This window comes from Festucalex cinctus, chromosome 7, assembly GCF_051991245.1.
Source record: "Festucalex cinctus isolate MCC-2025b chromosome 7, RoL_Fcin_1.0, whole genome shotgun sequence".
Classification (NCBI taxonomy): Eukaryota; Metazoa; Chordata; class Actinopteri; order Syngnathiformes; family Syngnathidae; genus Festucalex; species Festucalex cinctus.
In genome coordinates, this window is record NC_135417.1 from 20,091,843 (window position 1) to 20,107,813 (window position 15,971).

At 39.7% G+C, this 15,971-nt stretch overlaps 4 protein-coding genes and 1 long non-coding RNA gene across 8 annotated transcripts in view; 4 read left to right on the plus strand and 1 right to left on the minus strand.

Annotated features, from left to right (window-relative positions):
• Window positions 1-338: 338 nt before the first annotated feature.
• Window positions 339-2,734, plus strand: LOC144022760 (transcription factor 7-like 1-C). The gene is made up of 7 exons (XM_077527835.1): window positions 339-594; window positions 1,018-1,064; window positions 1,132-1,218; window positions 1,300-1,465; window positions 1,542-1,649; window positions 1,728-1,788; window positions 2,218-2,734. Exons 1-7 carry the CDS (start codon window positions 517-519, stop codon window positions 2,271-2,273), a joined length of 603 nt encoding a protein of 200 aa, XP_077383961.1. The 5' UTR covers window positions 339-516; the 3' UTR covers window positions 2,274-2,734.
• Window positions 987-7,804, minus strand: LOC144022761 (uncharacterized). Its single transcript, XR_013284396.1, has 4 exons — window positions 7,567-7,804; window positions 3,561-6,658; window positions 2,165-2,691; window positions 987-1,633 (listed from the first exon to the last, which is right to left on the minus strand). It is a non-coding gene; the product is annotated as an uncharacterized LOC144022761 (long non-coding RNA).
• LOC144022759 (uncharacterized) lies at window positions 4,236-6,745 on the plus strand. The gene is made up of 7 exons (XM_077527834.1): window positions 4,236-4,557; window positions 4,978-5,024; window positions 5,094-5,180; window positions 5,257-5,422; window positions 5,499-5,606; window positions 5,685-5,745; window positions 6,181-6,745. Exons 1-7 carry the CDS (start codon window positions 4,480-4,482, stop codon window positions 6,660-6,662), a joined length of 1,029 nt encoding a protein of 342 aa, XP_077383960.1. The 5' UTR covers window positions 4,236-4,479; the 3' UTR covers window positions 6,663-6,745.
• Window positions 7,805-8,486: 682 nt separating the features above from the next.
• Window positions 8,487-10,723, plus strand: LOC144022394 (uncharacterized). Its single transcript, XM_077527146.1, has 7 exons — window positions 8,487-8,564; window positions 8,992-9,038; window positions 9,108-9,194; window positions 9,276-9,441; window positions 9,518-9,625; window positions 9,706-9,766; window positions 10,203-10,723. Exons 1-7 carry the CDS (start codon window positions 8,487-8,489, stop codon window positions 10,721-10,723), a joined length of 1,068 nt encoding a protein of 355 aa, XP_077383272.1.
• A 1,147-nt stretch (window positions 10,724-11,870) lies between these two features.
• LOC144022569 (uncharacterized) overlaps window positions 11,871-15,971 on the plus strand; it is a 29,166-nt gene continuing 25,065 nt past the window's right edge. For 3 of the 4 annotated variants that reach the window (XM_077527477.1, XM_077527478.1, XM_077527479.1), the window contains exons 1-5: window positions 11,899-12,051; window positions 12,591-12,753; window positions 12,863-12,934; window positions 13,013-13,089; window positions 13,309-13,406. In XM_077527477.1, the coding sequence (XP_077383603.1) occupies window positions 12,010-12,051; window positions 12,591-12,753; window positions 12,863-12,934; window positions 13,013-13,089; window positions 13,309-13,406 (452 nt within the window). In that variant the 5' untranslated portion in view covers window positions 11,899-12,009. Of the gene's footprint in view, window positions 12,052-12,590; window positions 12,754-12,862; window positions 12,935-13,012; window positions 13,090-13,308; window positions 13,407-15,971 lie in introns of all 4 variants that reach the window. The other variant, XM_077527480.1, reaches the window with a different exon arrangement.

A 15,971-nucleotide genomic window follows, 5' to 3' on the forward strand; every position in this document is an offset into this window, starting at 1 on the left:
TTGTTTTGTTTTTCTTAAACTTCTTTACAGACATAAAATGTACTGCAATTTGACATTTCAATTTAATCAGCAGTTTAAATGTGACCATGCTGTTAGATGAATCACAAGATTTCTTTTTTTTTTACAGTACCATGTACACATTTTAATTGTATTAGCCAAAAGTCACTTTGACTTCTTTTGTGTGTTTATATTTATTTATTTATTCTTTAAACAAGTTCGCAACGTCTCCGAAAATGTAAGTAACTCTAGCTTGTCGAAATGGCGGCGAGCACATCCTAGACCCCCCCCCCAGTCATGTCCAGCGTTAGTTAGCCATCTTGCTAGTTAGCAATAGCATTAGCGTAACGGCCGATGTTTATTTTTTCGGGAACTTCCGATACTCTTTCATTAACCGTCGAGTGACGTCACAAATGTTGTCCATCGCCCTTGTGATTGGCTAAATTTCGGGATTTTTTATTTTTTCCCGAGACCCCTATAAACACTGCTAGTAGTGTCCGTCGTCAGTGTCCAGTGAAGATGTCAAACGCACAGGTGTACAGACTTCTCCAAGTTCCCAACGCGGATTTAGGCATGATGACCAGCGATCAAATTCAGGTAGGGAAAAGAATTAAGCATAAATTTAATGCACATGAGGAAACTTTTTTGGAACATGCATGCATACAAACAATTACAATTCAGTTGGAACAAGTTTTTTTTTTTTTTTTATCTTGAGCGGGGATGAAACATACTATCAAGAAAGTACAGTAATTGTGTTTCTTACTGCATATGCTGCTGCAACTGCATTTCCTTTCTCAGAGATAATTTTAAATGTTTAACTTATAGTGTTTCAAATGCTTAGTGAGGAATTCTTTTTAGATGTAAATGAAGAAAAGTCCAGTTTTTGGGCTGCATGAAAAACTCAAGTAGTCCAAAGTCCAACCTTGTTTTAATGTTAAAAAAACAAAACAAAACCGTTCATATGTAGATACATGTTGCTACTCCAAGTGATAACGTTTTCTTTTCTTTTTTTCTTCTCAGGTTAATGGCACACCAATGGTGTTAGGCCATCTTCCTATACGAGTTATGTAAGTAACAAACAAATGTGTGCATCTTCATACATGCTTCTTGTTGCCTAACGTGTCATGTGTGCAGAATTGGACAGGATTCCTATCAGTTGGCACCTGTTACTTACCTTCTCCCTGCTCTATCACCAACACCACAAACATCTAAGTCCTCGCAGTAAGTATTAAGTATTCTCTTTTTAAAAAAAAAAAAAAATCCTTGAGTGGCTACACACTTACACTTTTGTATTCCCAACAGGAGAAAGAGGACTACAGAACCCCAGAACAAGCCTTACATTAAAAAGCCACCGAATGCCTTCATGCTCTTCATGAAGGAGCAGCGGCCGATCATGCAGGCCCAAATCTTAAATGCAGGCGCAGTTCCCAAAGACAGCGCCACAGTCAATAAGATCTTGGGTCAAAAGGTGAGTGCTCTCGTCCTCTTTGCTTGTACGGTGGTGGTATGCATGCATGTGCTGACACTTTCGTTTATGCCCGCAGTGGAAGTCACTGACGGCTGGTGAGCAGAAGAAGTACTTTGACGAATCGGAGCAGCTCAGCCAAATTCACACCAACATGTACCCTGACTGGTCCTACAGAGAGAATTACGTGAGTCCCGTTTGTCGTTTAGTCGGAACACAGTGGAACAATTAATTACTTGTGTAATGACTGTCTTGTTTTGTGCAGGGCAAAAAGAAGAAGAGAGTGTGGTCCCGTCAAGGCACCAGTTCAAACTATCTGACCAGCAGTAAGTAGAAAATCCACTCACAGCCAAATCAAGGCGAACATTTTCTTTGAGAACTAGTCTACAAGATATTCTGAAATTTGTGGATTACGAATTAGGCAATTGAATCCATTCATGACATTTTGTCCTGTACCGCCCCCTGCTGTTGACAGAAATTGACATCGTGACCACTGGCTCGAGTCGATAGCAGGGTCGTAGGACAAAGTGGCCGATTAAGCTACTTCTTATTCCACAATTCGATGAGTTGGAGCATATAGAACATTGTGCAATGAAAATGTTTGCCTTTCAATAGAAAACTTGAATATCATAACTACAAATATTGTACTGATGAAAATATATATATATATATTTTAGGACACAATCTTGCATTGAATCTCACCAGATGATGTCAATTGGTCTCACGAGTGACTGGTGTTTTGCATTTGTTTACAGCGTCTGCACCCGAGGTTCCCGTGCAGGCTCCCATGCCGCGCACACACACTGCATGAGGAACCCACGGCGGATCCGGTCTCCACCCACACAGAGGAGGTGATGGGATCGGCCGAGGCACCCTCAACATCCGCTCACGTCCAGCATGAGGGGCTTGAGGAGGACGTGTTCGCTACCGTCTTAAAGGAGCTGGAGGAAGCGTTGAAATCCTCCGCCTTCACATCCACCAACAACCTGGATGGAGGAGGCCATGACCGCCTTCCTTTATAAGCAGCTGGAAGCCTTGGAGGCGGCGGAAGCGGTGGCCGAGGAACCCTCAGACCCATCCTCATCCTCGTTCACCTGCAGCCTCTTTGAGAGGCCTGAGTAGGAACTGACCACCCTTTTTAAGGAGCTGGAAAACCTGGAGGCTGAGGCGGCCTCAACCTCCTTTTCATCTTCAGCCTCCTTTTCGTCCTCGTTCACCTCTTGCTGCTCCTAAGGCGCGGAGTAGAAATGGACAAGGCACAGAGTGCGCTGGGTGACTGGATTATTTATATTTTTGTTTTTCATCTACTCTGAAGTGCGTGTTAATGTTTTTTACAAAATTATTTTATGAATTTTATTTTGTGTGTAAATGTCCTAAGGACAAATAAAAGCAAATGCAAACTGTACCGAAAGTTTCATTTTTTATTATGAATGAAAACAATGTGCTACAAAATCAGCATCTTGTTTTTTTATTCTAAAAAACATTTGATAAGTAATAAGTATTGAGTTTTTTTTTTTTAACACGGAGGCACACTGTGACTTAAGGTAGATGATCACATGACACATTTGACAGCAGTGAGCGAAAAGGCATGCAGGTGCAATATAAGGCAAGTTCAATTCCTTTTACAAACATAAAATGACCCAACTTCGCTGTTGAAGATCAGTGTCTGGCAGCCTGACAAATTTTGTCATAAACCTCCGGGAATGTTTCCTTATAGATCTGTTTGGTCCAAAAGGAATTAACATAATTATAGTGTTTCTATTTTTTTTTAAATTGGTCTTAATATTTTTAAATGCTTAAACATTTTCTTGTTTTGTACCACAAAATAATCATTTAAGTCATCGTGATTATTACTTCTTCCATAATCGCAGCCCTATTAAAATACTCAAAGATATTGTAATTGGAATAAGATCATACAACACACTTCCAAAATATGATCGCTACTATTCTGTAGTAAGCCACAAGATGGCGATCAAGCCAGGTTACTGGCGTGAGGGCCCCAAGCAACTTCCTTGCTTGCCTTGTGGACAAGATTCGCCTAATTTGGGTAATAAAAAAAACATAAGAACTCTTCACGTTTAATTTCTTACTCTCTTACCTTATCTGGCTCGGCGTGCTCGCTCATGCTGCCCGTCATGATGACGGCGGAGTACAGCGTGAACTGGATGCCGTCCACCAAAGTGTTGCCCTTGTCGCGGAACGCCTCAGCGAAGCGGCGGCAGATGTTGTCCAGGCCTCGAAACCATGAAAAGAAAAAAGAAAAAAAGAAAAAATTATAATCATTAAAAAATCATGAGCCCAATCTACAGCTTGTTGTCAAATTATTTTGACAACAAATGTCGTACAGATTTAACTTTTAAATGAATGAGTACAAAAAGAGCACTGAACCATTAAAAAAAATGTAATTCAGATTGACCTATACAAATAAAGCCTTAGTACTTTCAGCTAGCTTAAAATTATTCAGCTCGCTAAAACACGAGGTACGGGTGAAGAGATTGTTTTGTTTTTCTTAAACTTCTTTACAGACATAAAATGTACTGCAATTTGACATTTCAATTTAATCAGCAGTTTAAATGTGACCATGCTGTTAGATGAATCACAAGATTTCTTTTTTTTTTTTTTTTACAGTGCCATGTACACATTTTAATTGTATTAACCAAAAGTCACTTTGACTTCTTTTGTGTGTTTATATTTATTTATTTATTCTTTAAACAAGTTCGCAACGTCTCCGAAAATATAAGTAACTCTAGCTTGTCGAAATGGCGGCGAGCACATCCTAGCTCCCCCCCCCAGTCATGTCCAGCGTTAGTTAGCCATCTTGCTAGTTAGCAATAGCATTAGCGTAACGGCCGATGTTTATTTTTTGGGGAACTTCCGATGCTCTTTCATTAACCGTCGAGCGACGTCACAAATGTTGTCCATCGCCCTTGTGATTGGCTAAATTTCGGGATTTTTTATTTTTTCCCGAGACCCCTATAAACACTGCTAGTAGTGTCCGTCGTCAGTGTCCAGTGAAGATGTCAAACGCACAGGTGTACAGACTTCTCCAAGTTCCCAACGCGGATTTAGGCATGATGACCAGCGATCAAATTCAGGTAGGGAAAAGAATTAAGCATAAATTTAATACACATGAGGAAACTTTTTTTGGAACATGCATGCATACAAACAATTACAATTCAGTTGGAAAAAGTTTTTTTTTTTTCATCTTGAGCGGGGATGAAACATACTATCAAGAAAGTACAGTAATTGTGTTTCTTACTGCATATGCTGCTGCAACTGCATTTCCTTTCTCAGAGATAATTTTAAATTTTTAACTTATGTTTCAAATGCTTAGTGAGGAATTCTTTTTAGATGTAAATGAAGAAAAGTCCAGTTTTTGGGCTGCATGAAAAACTCAAGTAGTCCAAAGTCCAACCTTGTTATAATGTTAAAAAACAAAACAAAACCGTTCATATGTAGATACATGTTGCTACTCCAAGTGATAACGTTTTTTTCTTTTCTTTTTTTCTTCTCAGGTTAATGGCACACCAATGGTGTTAGGCCATCTTCCTATACGAGTTATGTAAGTAACAAACAAATGTGTGCATCTTCATACATGCTTCTTGTTGCCTAACGTGTGTCATGTGTGCAGAATTGGACAGGATTCCTATCAGTTGGCACCTGTTACTTACCTTCTCCCTGCTCTATCACCAACACCACAAACATCTAAGTCCTCGCAGTAAGTATTAAGTATTCTCTTTAAAAAAAAAAAATCCTTGAGTGGCTACACACTTACACTTTTGTATTCCCAACAGGAGAAAGAGGACTACAGAACCCCAGAACAAGCCTTACATTAAAAAGCCACCGAATGCCTTCATGCTCTTCATGAAGGAACAGCGGCCCATCATGCAGGCCCAAATCTTAAATGCAGGCGCAGGTCCCAAAGACAGCGCCACAGTCAATAAGATCTTGGGTCAAAAGGTGAGTGCTCTCGTCCTCTTTGCTTGTACGGTGGTGGTATGCATGCGTGTGCTGACACTTTCGATTATGCCCGCAGTGGAAGTCACTGACGGCTGGTGAGCAGAAGAAGTACTTTGACGAATCGGAGCGGCTCAGCCAAATTCATGCCAACATGTACCCTGACTGGTCCTACAGAGAGAATTACGTGAGTTCCGTTTGTCGTTTGGTCGGAACACAGTGGAACAATTAATTACTTGTGGAATGACTGTCTTGTTTTGTGCAGGGCAAAAAGAAGAAGAGAGTGTGGTCCCGTCAAGGCACCAGTTTAAACTATCTGACCAGCAGTAAGTAGAAAATCCACTCACAGCCAAATCAAGGCGAAAATTTTCTTTGAGAACTAGTCTACAAGATATTCTGAAATTTGTGGAATACGAATTAGGCAGTTGAATCCATTCATGACATTTTGTCCTGTACCGCCCCCTGCTGTTGGCAGAAATTGACATCGTGACCGCTGGCTCGCATTGACATCAGTTTCAGTCGATAGCAGGGTAGTAGAACAAAGTGGCCGATTAATCTACTTCTCATTCCACGATTAGATGAGTTGGAGCAAATAGAACATTGAAAATGTTTGCCTTTCAATAGAAAACTTGAATATCATAACTAAAAATATTGTCCTGATGAAAAATATATATATATTTTAGGACACAATCTTGCATTGAATCTCACCAGATGATGTCAATTGGTCTCATGAGTGACTGGTGTTTTGCGTTTGTTTACAGCGTCTGCACCCGAGGTTCCCGTGCAGGGCCCCATGCCGTGCACATACACTCTGCATGAGGAACCCACGGCGGATCCGATCTCCACCCACTCAGAGGAGGTGATGGGATCGGCCGAGGCACCCTCGACATCCGCTAACGTCCAGCATGAGGGGCTTGAGGAGGACGTGTTCGCTACCGTCTTCAAGGAGCTGGAGGAAACGTTGGAATCCTCCGCCTTCACATCCACCAACAACCTGGATGAGGAGGCCATGACCGCCTACCTTTATAAGCAGCTGGAAGCCTTGGAGGCGGCGGAAGCGGTGGCCGGGGAACCCTCAGCCCCATCCTTTTCCACCTGCAGCCTGTTTGAGAGGCCTGAGGAAGAACTGACCTTCACCCTTTTTAAGGAGCTGGAAAACCTGGAGGCTGAAGCCGAGGCAACCTCAACCTCCTTTTCGTCTTCAGCCTCCTTTTCGTCCTCGTTCACCTCCTGCTGCTCCTAAGGCGCGGAGTAGAAATGGACAAGGCACAAAGTGCGCTGGGTGACTGGATTATTTATATTTTTGTTTTTACATCTACTCTGAAGTGCGTGTTAATGTTTTTTACAAAATTATTTTATGAATTTTATTTTGTGTGTAAATGTCCTAAGGACAAATAAAAGCAAATGCAAACTGTATCGAAAGTTTCATTTTTTTATTATGAATGAAAACAATGTGCTACAAAATTAGCATCTTGTTTTTTTATTCTAAAAAACATTTGATAAGTAATAAGTATTGAGTTGTTTTTTGTTTGTTTTTTGTTTTTTTTAACATGGAGGCACTCTGTGACTTAAGGTAGATGATCACATGACACATTTGACAGCAGTGAGCTAAAAGGCATGCAGGTGCAATATAAGGCAAGTTCAATTCCTTTTATAAACATAAAATGACCCAACTTGGCTGTTGAAGATCAGTGTCTGGCAGCCTTACAAATTTTGTCATAAACCTCCGGGAATGCTTCCTTATAGATCTGTTTGGTCCAAAAGGAATTAACATAATTATAGTGTTTCTATTTTTTTTTTAATTGGTCTTAATATTTTTAAATGCTTAAACATTTTCTTGTTTTGTACCACAAAATAATAATTTAAGTCATCGTGATTATTACTTTTTCCATAATCGCAGCCCTATTAAAATACTCAAAGATATTGTAATTGGAATAAGATCATACAACACACTTCCAAAATGTGATCGCTATTCTGTAGTAAGCCACAAGATGGCGATCAAGCCAGGTTACTGGCGTGAGGGCCCCAAGCAACTTCCTTGCTTGCCTTGTGGACAAGATTCGCCTAATTTGGGTAATAACAAAAAACAAACAAACAAACAAACAAAAACATGAGAACTCTTCACGTTTAATTTCTTACTCTCTTACCTTATCTGGCTCGGCGTGCTCGCTCATGTTGCCCGTCATGATGACGGCGGAGTACAGCGTGAACTGGATGCCGTCCACGAAAGTGTTGCCCTTGTCGCGGAACGCCTCAGCGAAGCGGCGGCAGATGTTGTCCAGGCCTCGAAACCATTAAAAGAAAAACGAAAAAAAGAAAAAATTATAATCATTAAAAAATCATGAGCCCAATCTACAGCTTGTTGTCAAATTATTTTGACAACAAATGTCGTACAGATTTAACTTTTAAATGAATGAGTACAAAAAGAGCACTGAACCATTATTATTTTTTTTAATTCAGATTGACCTATACAAATAAAGCCGTAGTACTTTCAGCTAACTTAAAATTATTCAGCTCGCTAAAACACGAGGTACGGGTGAAGAGATTGTTTTGTTTTTCTTAAACTTCTTTACAGACATAAAATGTACTGCAATTTGACATTTCAATTTAATCAGCAGTTTAAATGTGACCATGCTGTTAGATGAATCACAAGATTTCTTTTTTTTTTTTTTACAGTGCCATGTACACATTTTAATTGTATTAACCAAAAGTCACTTTGACTTCTTTTGTGTGTTTATATTTATTTATTTATTCTTTAAACAAGTTCGCAACGTCTCCGAAAATATAAGTAACTCTAGCTTGTCGAAATGGCGGCGAGCACATCCTAGCCCCCCCCCCCCCAGTCATGTCCAGCGTTAGTTAGCCATCTTGCGAGTTAGCAATAGCATTAGCGTAACGGCCGATGTTTATTTTTTGGGGAACTTCCGATGCTCTTTCATTAACCGTCGAGCGACGTCACAAATGTTGTCCATCGCCCTTGTGATTGGCTAAATTTCGTTTTTTTTTTTTTTTTTTTCCGAGACCCCGAAACACTGCTAGTAGTGTCCGTCGTCAGTGTCCAGTGAAGATGTCAAACGCACAGGTGTACAGACTTCTCCAAGTTCCCAACGCGGATTTAGGCATGATGACCAGCGATCAAACTCAGGTAGGGAAAAGAATTAAGCATAAATTTAATGCACATGAGGAAACCTTTTTTGGAACATGCATGCATACAAACAATTACAATTCAGTTGGAACACGTTTTTTTTATTTTAATTTTAATCTTGAGCGGGGATGAAACATACTATCAAGAAAGTACAGTAATTGTGTTTCTTACTGCATATGCTGCTGCAACTGCATTTCCTTTCTCAGAGATAATTTTAAATGTTTAACTTATAGTGTTTCAAATGCTTTGTGAGGAATTCTTTTTAGATGTAAATGAATAAAAGTCCAGTTTTTGGGCTGCATGAAAAACTCAAGTAGTCCAAAGTCCAACCTCGTTTTAATGTTAAAAAACAAAACAAAACCGTTCATATGTAGATACATGTTGCTACTCAAAGTGATAACGTTTTTTGTTTTTTTCTTCTTCTCAGGTTAATGGCACACCAATGGTGTTAGGCCATCTTCCTATACGAGTTATGTAAGTAACAAACAAATGTGTGCATTTTCATACATGCTTCTTGTTGCCTAACGTGTGTCATGTGTGCAGAATTGGACAGGATTCCTATCAGTTGGCACCTGTTACTTACCTTCTCCCTCCTCTATCACCAACACCACAAACATCTAAGTCCTCGCAGTAAGTATTAAGTATTCTCTTTAAAAAAAAAAAATAAAATCCTTGAGTGGCTACACACTTACACTTTTGTATTCCCAACAGGAGAAAGAGGACAACAGAACCCCAGAACAAGCCTTACATTAAAAAGCCACCGAATGCCTTCATGCTCTTCATGAAGGAACAGCGGCCCATCATGCAGGCCCAAATCTTAAATGCAGGCGCAGTTCCCAAAGACAGCGCCACAGTCAATAAGATCTTGGGTCAAAAGGTGAGTGCTCTCGTCCTCTTTGCTTGTACGGTGGTGGTATGCATGCGTGTGCTGACACTTTCGATTATGCCCGCAGTGGAAGTCACTGACGGCTGGTGAGCAGAAGAAGTACTTTGACGAATCGGAGCGGCTCAGCCAAATTCACACCAATATGTACCCTGACTGGTCCTACAGAGAGAATTACGTGAGTCCCGCTTGTCGTTTAGTCGGAACACAATGGAACAATTAATTACTTGTGTAATGACTGTCTTTTGTTTTGTGCAGGGCAAAAAGAAGAAGAGAGTGTGGTCCCGTCAAGGCACCAGTTTAAACTATCTGACCAGCAGTAAGTAGAAAATCCACTCACAGCCAAATCAAGGCGAAAAGTTTCTTTGAGAACTAGTCCACAAGATATTCTGAAATTTGTGGAATACGAATTAGTCAGTTGAATCCATTCATGATATTTTGTACTGTACCGCACCCTGCTGTTGACAGAAATTGACATCGTGACCGCTGGCTCGCATTGACATCAGTTTCAGTCGATAGCAGGGTAGTAGGACAAAGTGGCCGATTAATCTAATTCTTATTCCACGATTAGATGAGTTGGAGCATATAGAACATTGAAAATGTTTGCCTTTCAATAGAAAACTTGAATATCATATCTAAAAATATTGTACTGATGAAAAAAATATATTATATTTTAGGACAGAATCTTGCATTGAATCTCACCAAATGATGTCAATTGGTCTCATGAGTGACTGGTGTTTTGCGTTTGTTTACAGCGTCTGCACCCGAGGTTCCCGTGCAGGCCCCCATGCCGTGCACATACACTCTGCATGAGGAACCCACGGCGGATCCGATCTCCACCCACTCAGAGGAGGTGATGGGATCGGCCGAGGCACCCTCGACATCCGCTCATGTCCAGCATGAGGGGCTTGAAGAGGACGTGTTCGCTACCGTCTTAAAGGAGTTGGAGGAGGCGTTGGACTCCTCTGCCTCCACATCCACCAACAACCTGGATGAGGAGGCCATGACCTCCTACCTTTATAAGCAGCTGCAAGCCTTGGAGGCGGCGGAAGCGGCGGCCGAGGAACCCTCAGACCCATCCTCATCCTCGTTCACCTGCAGCCCCTTTGAGAGGCCTGAGGAGGAACTGACCACCCTTTTTAAGGAGCTGGAAAACCTGGAGGCTGAAGCCGAGGCGGCCTCAACCTCCTTTTCATCTTCAGCCTCCTTTTTGTCTTCAGCCTCCTTTTCGTCTTCAGCCTCCTTTTCGTCCTCGTTCACCTCCTGCTGCTCCTAAGGCGCGGAGCAGAAATGGACAAGGCACAAAGTGCGCTGGGTGACTGGATTATTTATATTTTTATTTTTACATCTACTCTGAAGTGCGTGTTCATGTTTTTACAAAATTATTTTGTGAATTTTATTTTGTGTGTAAATGTCCTAAGGACAAATAAAAGCAAATGCAAAAACTGTACAGAAAGTTTTATTCTTTATTATTAATGAAAACAATGTGCTACAAAATTAGCATCTTGTTTTTTATTCTAAAAAACATATAATTAATTAGTAGTTTGTTTGTTTGTTTTTTAACACGTGAGGCACACTCACTTCAGGTAGATGATCACGTGACACATTTGACAGCCGCGAGCTAAAAGGCATGTGGGTGTAATATAAGGCAAGTTCAATTCTGTTTTTCAAGCATAAGATGATCCAACTTGTGGCTGTTGAAGATCGGTGTCTTGCAGCCTTACAAATTTTGTCATAAACCTCCGGGAACACGACCTTAAAGTTGAGCTCCTGTCTCAATTTGTGATACAGCTGTATATCAAACATCTCCCAAAACTCGTCGCGGTCAATGTAGACGTCTGGTGCGTAACACAATAATATAGCCTCCAGTAAAGTCTATGTTGAATTTCCCTTTGACCTACTAGTAGTAATACAACACTGTCCCACCTTCTATGGCTCATTGTAGCTGGAGTTTGTGGAACATAGCACCCCCTGCAGGCCAAAACACCAAAGTGCGTACTGTACTCTGTTTTCCAGAACTTCAACTTGGTGCGGTCGCTTGTCTTCGACGCATGCCTCGTGGATTCGCTCTGCACCATTGGAGACCATGCTTGGATGAGTGCGCGTTTGTGTGAGTGAGTGGACCAAAAAGAGATATACAAAAGCCCCCCTCCAAAAAAAAGCTTCACCAAGGCAGAGCAACATTTAATAGAAACTAATACTGACAACTACTACTGCTACTTTTACTAAACTGGGATTCGTTGTTCAAATCCTATTTGGAACAGGAAATCAATTAAATATTGCCACAATTATGTAATGTTGCAAATAATTAGAAAGGACCATGTTATCCTTAATCGTTTTTTTTTATAGAGCGTTATGAAGTACAGCATAATGTGATATATCCGCAGAATGTTTGTCGGTACTCAGTGACGTGCATTTTGTCCCTCACCGGCTTCTGTACCACAACCAGGAAATGACAGATTCATTGACAGGCAACTGTTTTGGTGTTCAGCTCATTTTCACCACTCAGGGTAAATCTTATATTTCTGCTATATTGCTAATATCTACAGTACTTTATTCAAAATGAAGAAAAGACCCGAAGCTAAACCTGGTGCTGCTAAAAAGGTAATGAAACGTTCAATCTGAAATTAGCCAAATGCTGAGGTTATATGCCATGCTTGGACACTTACACATCTGGAACAACGATGCTGCCATGCAAGCAACATCTTTTTCAGGAATGTTCCTGCTTTTTTTCAGCAAGACAATTCACGTACTACAATGACTACATGAGGCGTCGTAGTAAACGAGTGCAAGAACATGGCGCATAATGTTGAGCAATTGAAGTTGTTCATCATTTAAGAATTGGAAATAATTCCACTTAATACGTTTGAACTTTTAGTTTCCACCGTTCCTAAATATGTTGTTAAAAGAAAGGTGATGCAACTGATAAATATGGCCCTGCATTTTTGGAACATGTTGCAGGTATCACATTTAAAATGAGTAAATAGTTTCCCAAACAATACAATTGATCAATTATATAGCATTAAATATCTTTCTTTGTTGTACAGTATATTCAATTCAATCATATTTAATGTTGATTTGCTCTTTAATTCGTTTTATCCTGTTTTTCAACACTGAAACTGTTAAACTGCTCTAAAATTTAGGAAGCAGAAGATGGACAACGCAGCAAAGCTGAAGTTAAAAGTCAACTTCCTCACAGCACGGTGCTTATGAACATTGGAAAGTGTTTGCTTTTAATCATCATCATCCCTCCATTCCTCAACTATGCATCGCTGCAAAGAGAAGGACAGATGCTGCTGCCCAAAGGTTTTCAATTTAAACTCCTCATTACAAGTTTGCTTTTGAGTACAAAAACCATCTATCTCAGCAATAAATGGAACTGTAAAGTTTATTTATTTTTTAATTTCTTATCTAGATGGCCAGATTGTAGATGTTGGTTTGGGTCAAAGGATGCATCTCTTGTGTAAAGGACAGGGGAAACCAGTTGGTAATATGTCATTGTTTTCGGTTTTTAAATTAACAATACAAATCTGACACCATTTATAACATATCTGTATGTTTTTAGTTATACTAGATGCACCAACTGGAATGTCCTCAGACATTTGGTTCTATGTCCAAGAGAGCGTTGCCACATTAACAAAGGTGAGGAATAAATGCACTAAAATTATATCAACCATATCGTCTCTGCTCTAAAGAGCTCATTGCAGCAGAAAGTTAGAGCTGACAGGCTGCCCAATGTTATTTTTCTGAAATATGATCAAAGTTAGGTCACAGGCTTGCTTGGTAGAATTTGATGACCAGGATAATTTTGAAGACCACTGAAAAATCTGTTTACCTATGGCTTCCTTGTACACTTTGCAGGTTTGTACCTATGACCGAATGGGGCTAGGATTTAGCAAGCGTCTGATGCAGAATGAAACCACAGGAACTGAGGTTTGGGGAATTTCCACAACTGGACGGTACGTATTTAAACTCTCTTGTAAACTAGACTAAGTGCAATTTCTGGAGAAATTGGGTGGGAATGCTGAAAGCTGAATGCTAATAATTGAATGCTAAGATTTCAATGCATGTGGAATGCTTATGAAGTAAATTGATAGATACATTAAGAAATTATAACCTTCTGGTTACTCGACAATGCACTTTACCAACTGTGCCACCAAGCAGTATAAGACACCTGGTAATGATGATAAGTTATATGTATCGTAGTGGGAGTGAAAAGTGTACTTAGAAAAAGTTCAATGTCTGTCCCTTTGAAAATGAATGGGGAAAGTTTATTTTAAACATTAAATTGTGCAAATACTGTAAGTAATGTGGAATTAGACGACATATACCCCAGGAGGTGTGGATTTTTTAAGGTAATTGAAATTTGAACAGTGTAAATTGGAAGTATTGTGAGAGTTGCTACGCGGCAAAAAAGTGTGGAGAATAAAAATCACAATAACATGTGGGAATACTTCAGCATTCCCACAATAATAATAATGAACACTATATCTGAATGTGAATATGGTTTATGTTAATAGTGTTTGAAGTAAGCAAAGGCTTTAGTCACTTTTTATTGGGTCAGAGCCAAGCTATAATATATTAAGTGGGCACAAAATGTCTCGATAGAAGGCTTTTTAATTCTTGAGTCTTGTAATAATTTATGCACAGTGCTAATACAGTAAAAACTTTTATTTTTATCGGTTTGATTTAACAAAAGTAAATCCTATAAAAATGTTCAGATAACAATTTATACTCATTTGAAATCAGTTTTAATGTAAACTTTACCTTAATAGTTTGGTCAAAAAAAGCTGTGTGTATATGTTAAATGCCACAATTAAGTGATTAGTATTGTAAACAAGATTTGTAAACCACCCATCCAGTAGGGGTGTGCTCAAAAAATCGATACAGCAATTTATCGTTGCAGGCCTCATTACAATACACGTATCGATATGCAGGTGTCAGAATCGATATTGCTCGTTAACTTTAAATCGGCAGTTTACGTTTGCCTTTGTGGCTTGCATTGTACTTAAAAAATAAAAACCAGCAGCGTCTTTGAAGTTAATTAATGCAAAAATAGCTCACCGGTGATTGGACACTGTGTCTTGCTAAGAAAAATGAAAGCAGAGGAGGAATGTCAACATTTATTTATTTATTTATAAACTTAATGTGGCACGTGTCTGTGTACCAATTTTCCTATATTTTGTTTAAAAAAATAAATAAAATAAAATAAAATGTGTCTTATGTGGGATACATATGTATCGCGATACGTATCGTATCGTGGCCCCTGTATCGTGATACGTATCGTATCGTGAGGTTGGCGGCAATACCCAGCCCTACCATCCAGCATTCTGCCACATTAAATTACAATTCAAAAGAACATTTAGGTAATAGAATACAACTTAAGAACTACAGCTTTTAATAATGAGCTCCAGCTTTGATTAAGTCAAGTTAAAGAGGCATGATATAAGTCCGAGTGTTAAAATAACCGTATTTTTCACCCACACGTTTTAAAAATTGTATAATGGACAGGGGGCACTATTGTGGCGTAATGGTTGTTGCCCCTATTTTCCTGTAGAGTCAAATAATGATGAGGGTGTCTGGTACGAAAACTTAAGATTTCTGTCTGAGCGTGACGTCAGGTGCGCGTACACTATTTCTCTGTCCCTCCGCTGTCGGAAGGCGGAAATGTTGGGAGTGTGTCTACGTGAGCGTGGAAAAAGACAATTGTGCACGACAGGGGATATAAAAGTATGTCAAAAATAATAATAAACCAAGACTGCAGTGCGACCCTCTATCTCCCGGCCATCAGGCCGAAACTTTGGCGACATGCAGCGGAGGGAAAAATCTCCCCTGCATGGAAAAATCTCCCCTGCCTCCCCCGATTAGGATACCGAGCAGGAAACGATAACACCTGTCTAATGTGACAAAAGGGGCAAATCTGAAGTTGGCCAAGCGTCGTGGGAGGACGCGGATCAATATTGGAGTAGGTGGAAAGACCTAAAAGGATGAAATGGGACCCACAGCTTGTTTTCTTCTTGCTAAAAAGACCACAAAAATGCGATCGGGTCTCTATATGATGAGCAATGCACAATAAAACTACCACTAACTAACGTCTCAGCACTCTGGCGCGTTCACATCACTGGCTTCCATTACGCTTTCTCCAGAGGTGTCGACAAATCTGCCAAAATTCAAACTTATATCATGCCCCTTTAAACTCTTACATTCCTTCCCTCAATTTCACTATTTAGCAAATTTTCAAATCGTTGATTTTTAAAATGACAAACTCATCGAATTAAGCTGATTTATTGCCCAACCATACATTTGTAGTTTAAAATACCTTACCTTAATTAGAATCCTGTGTTGCATTGTGGCGAATTATTATATTATATATAATATAATATTATATATATTATATATATTATATTAACAGTAATAACCAGAAGACTGCATGTTCGCAGTTGAAATATTTACTGGATGCCAGAAAGATCGAGTACACAGCTGCTGAGCCCTCTTCTATTAGTATGCGGAAAGGGAACTGATCT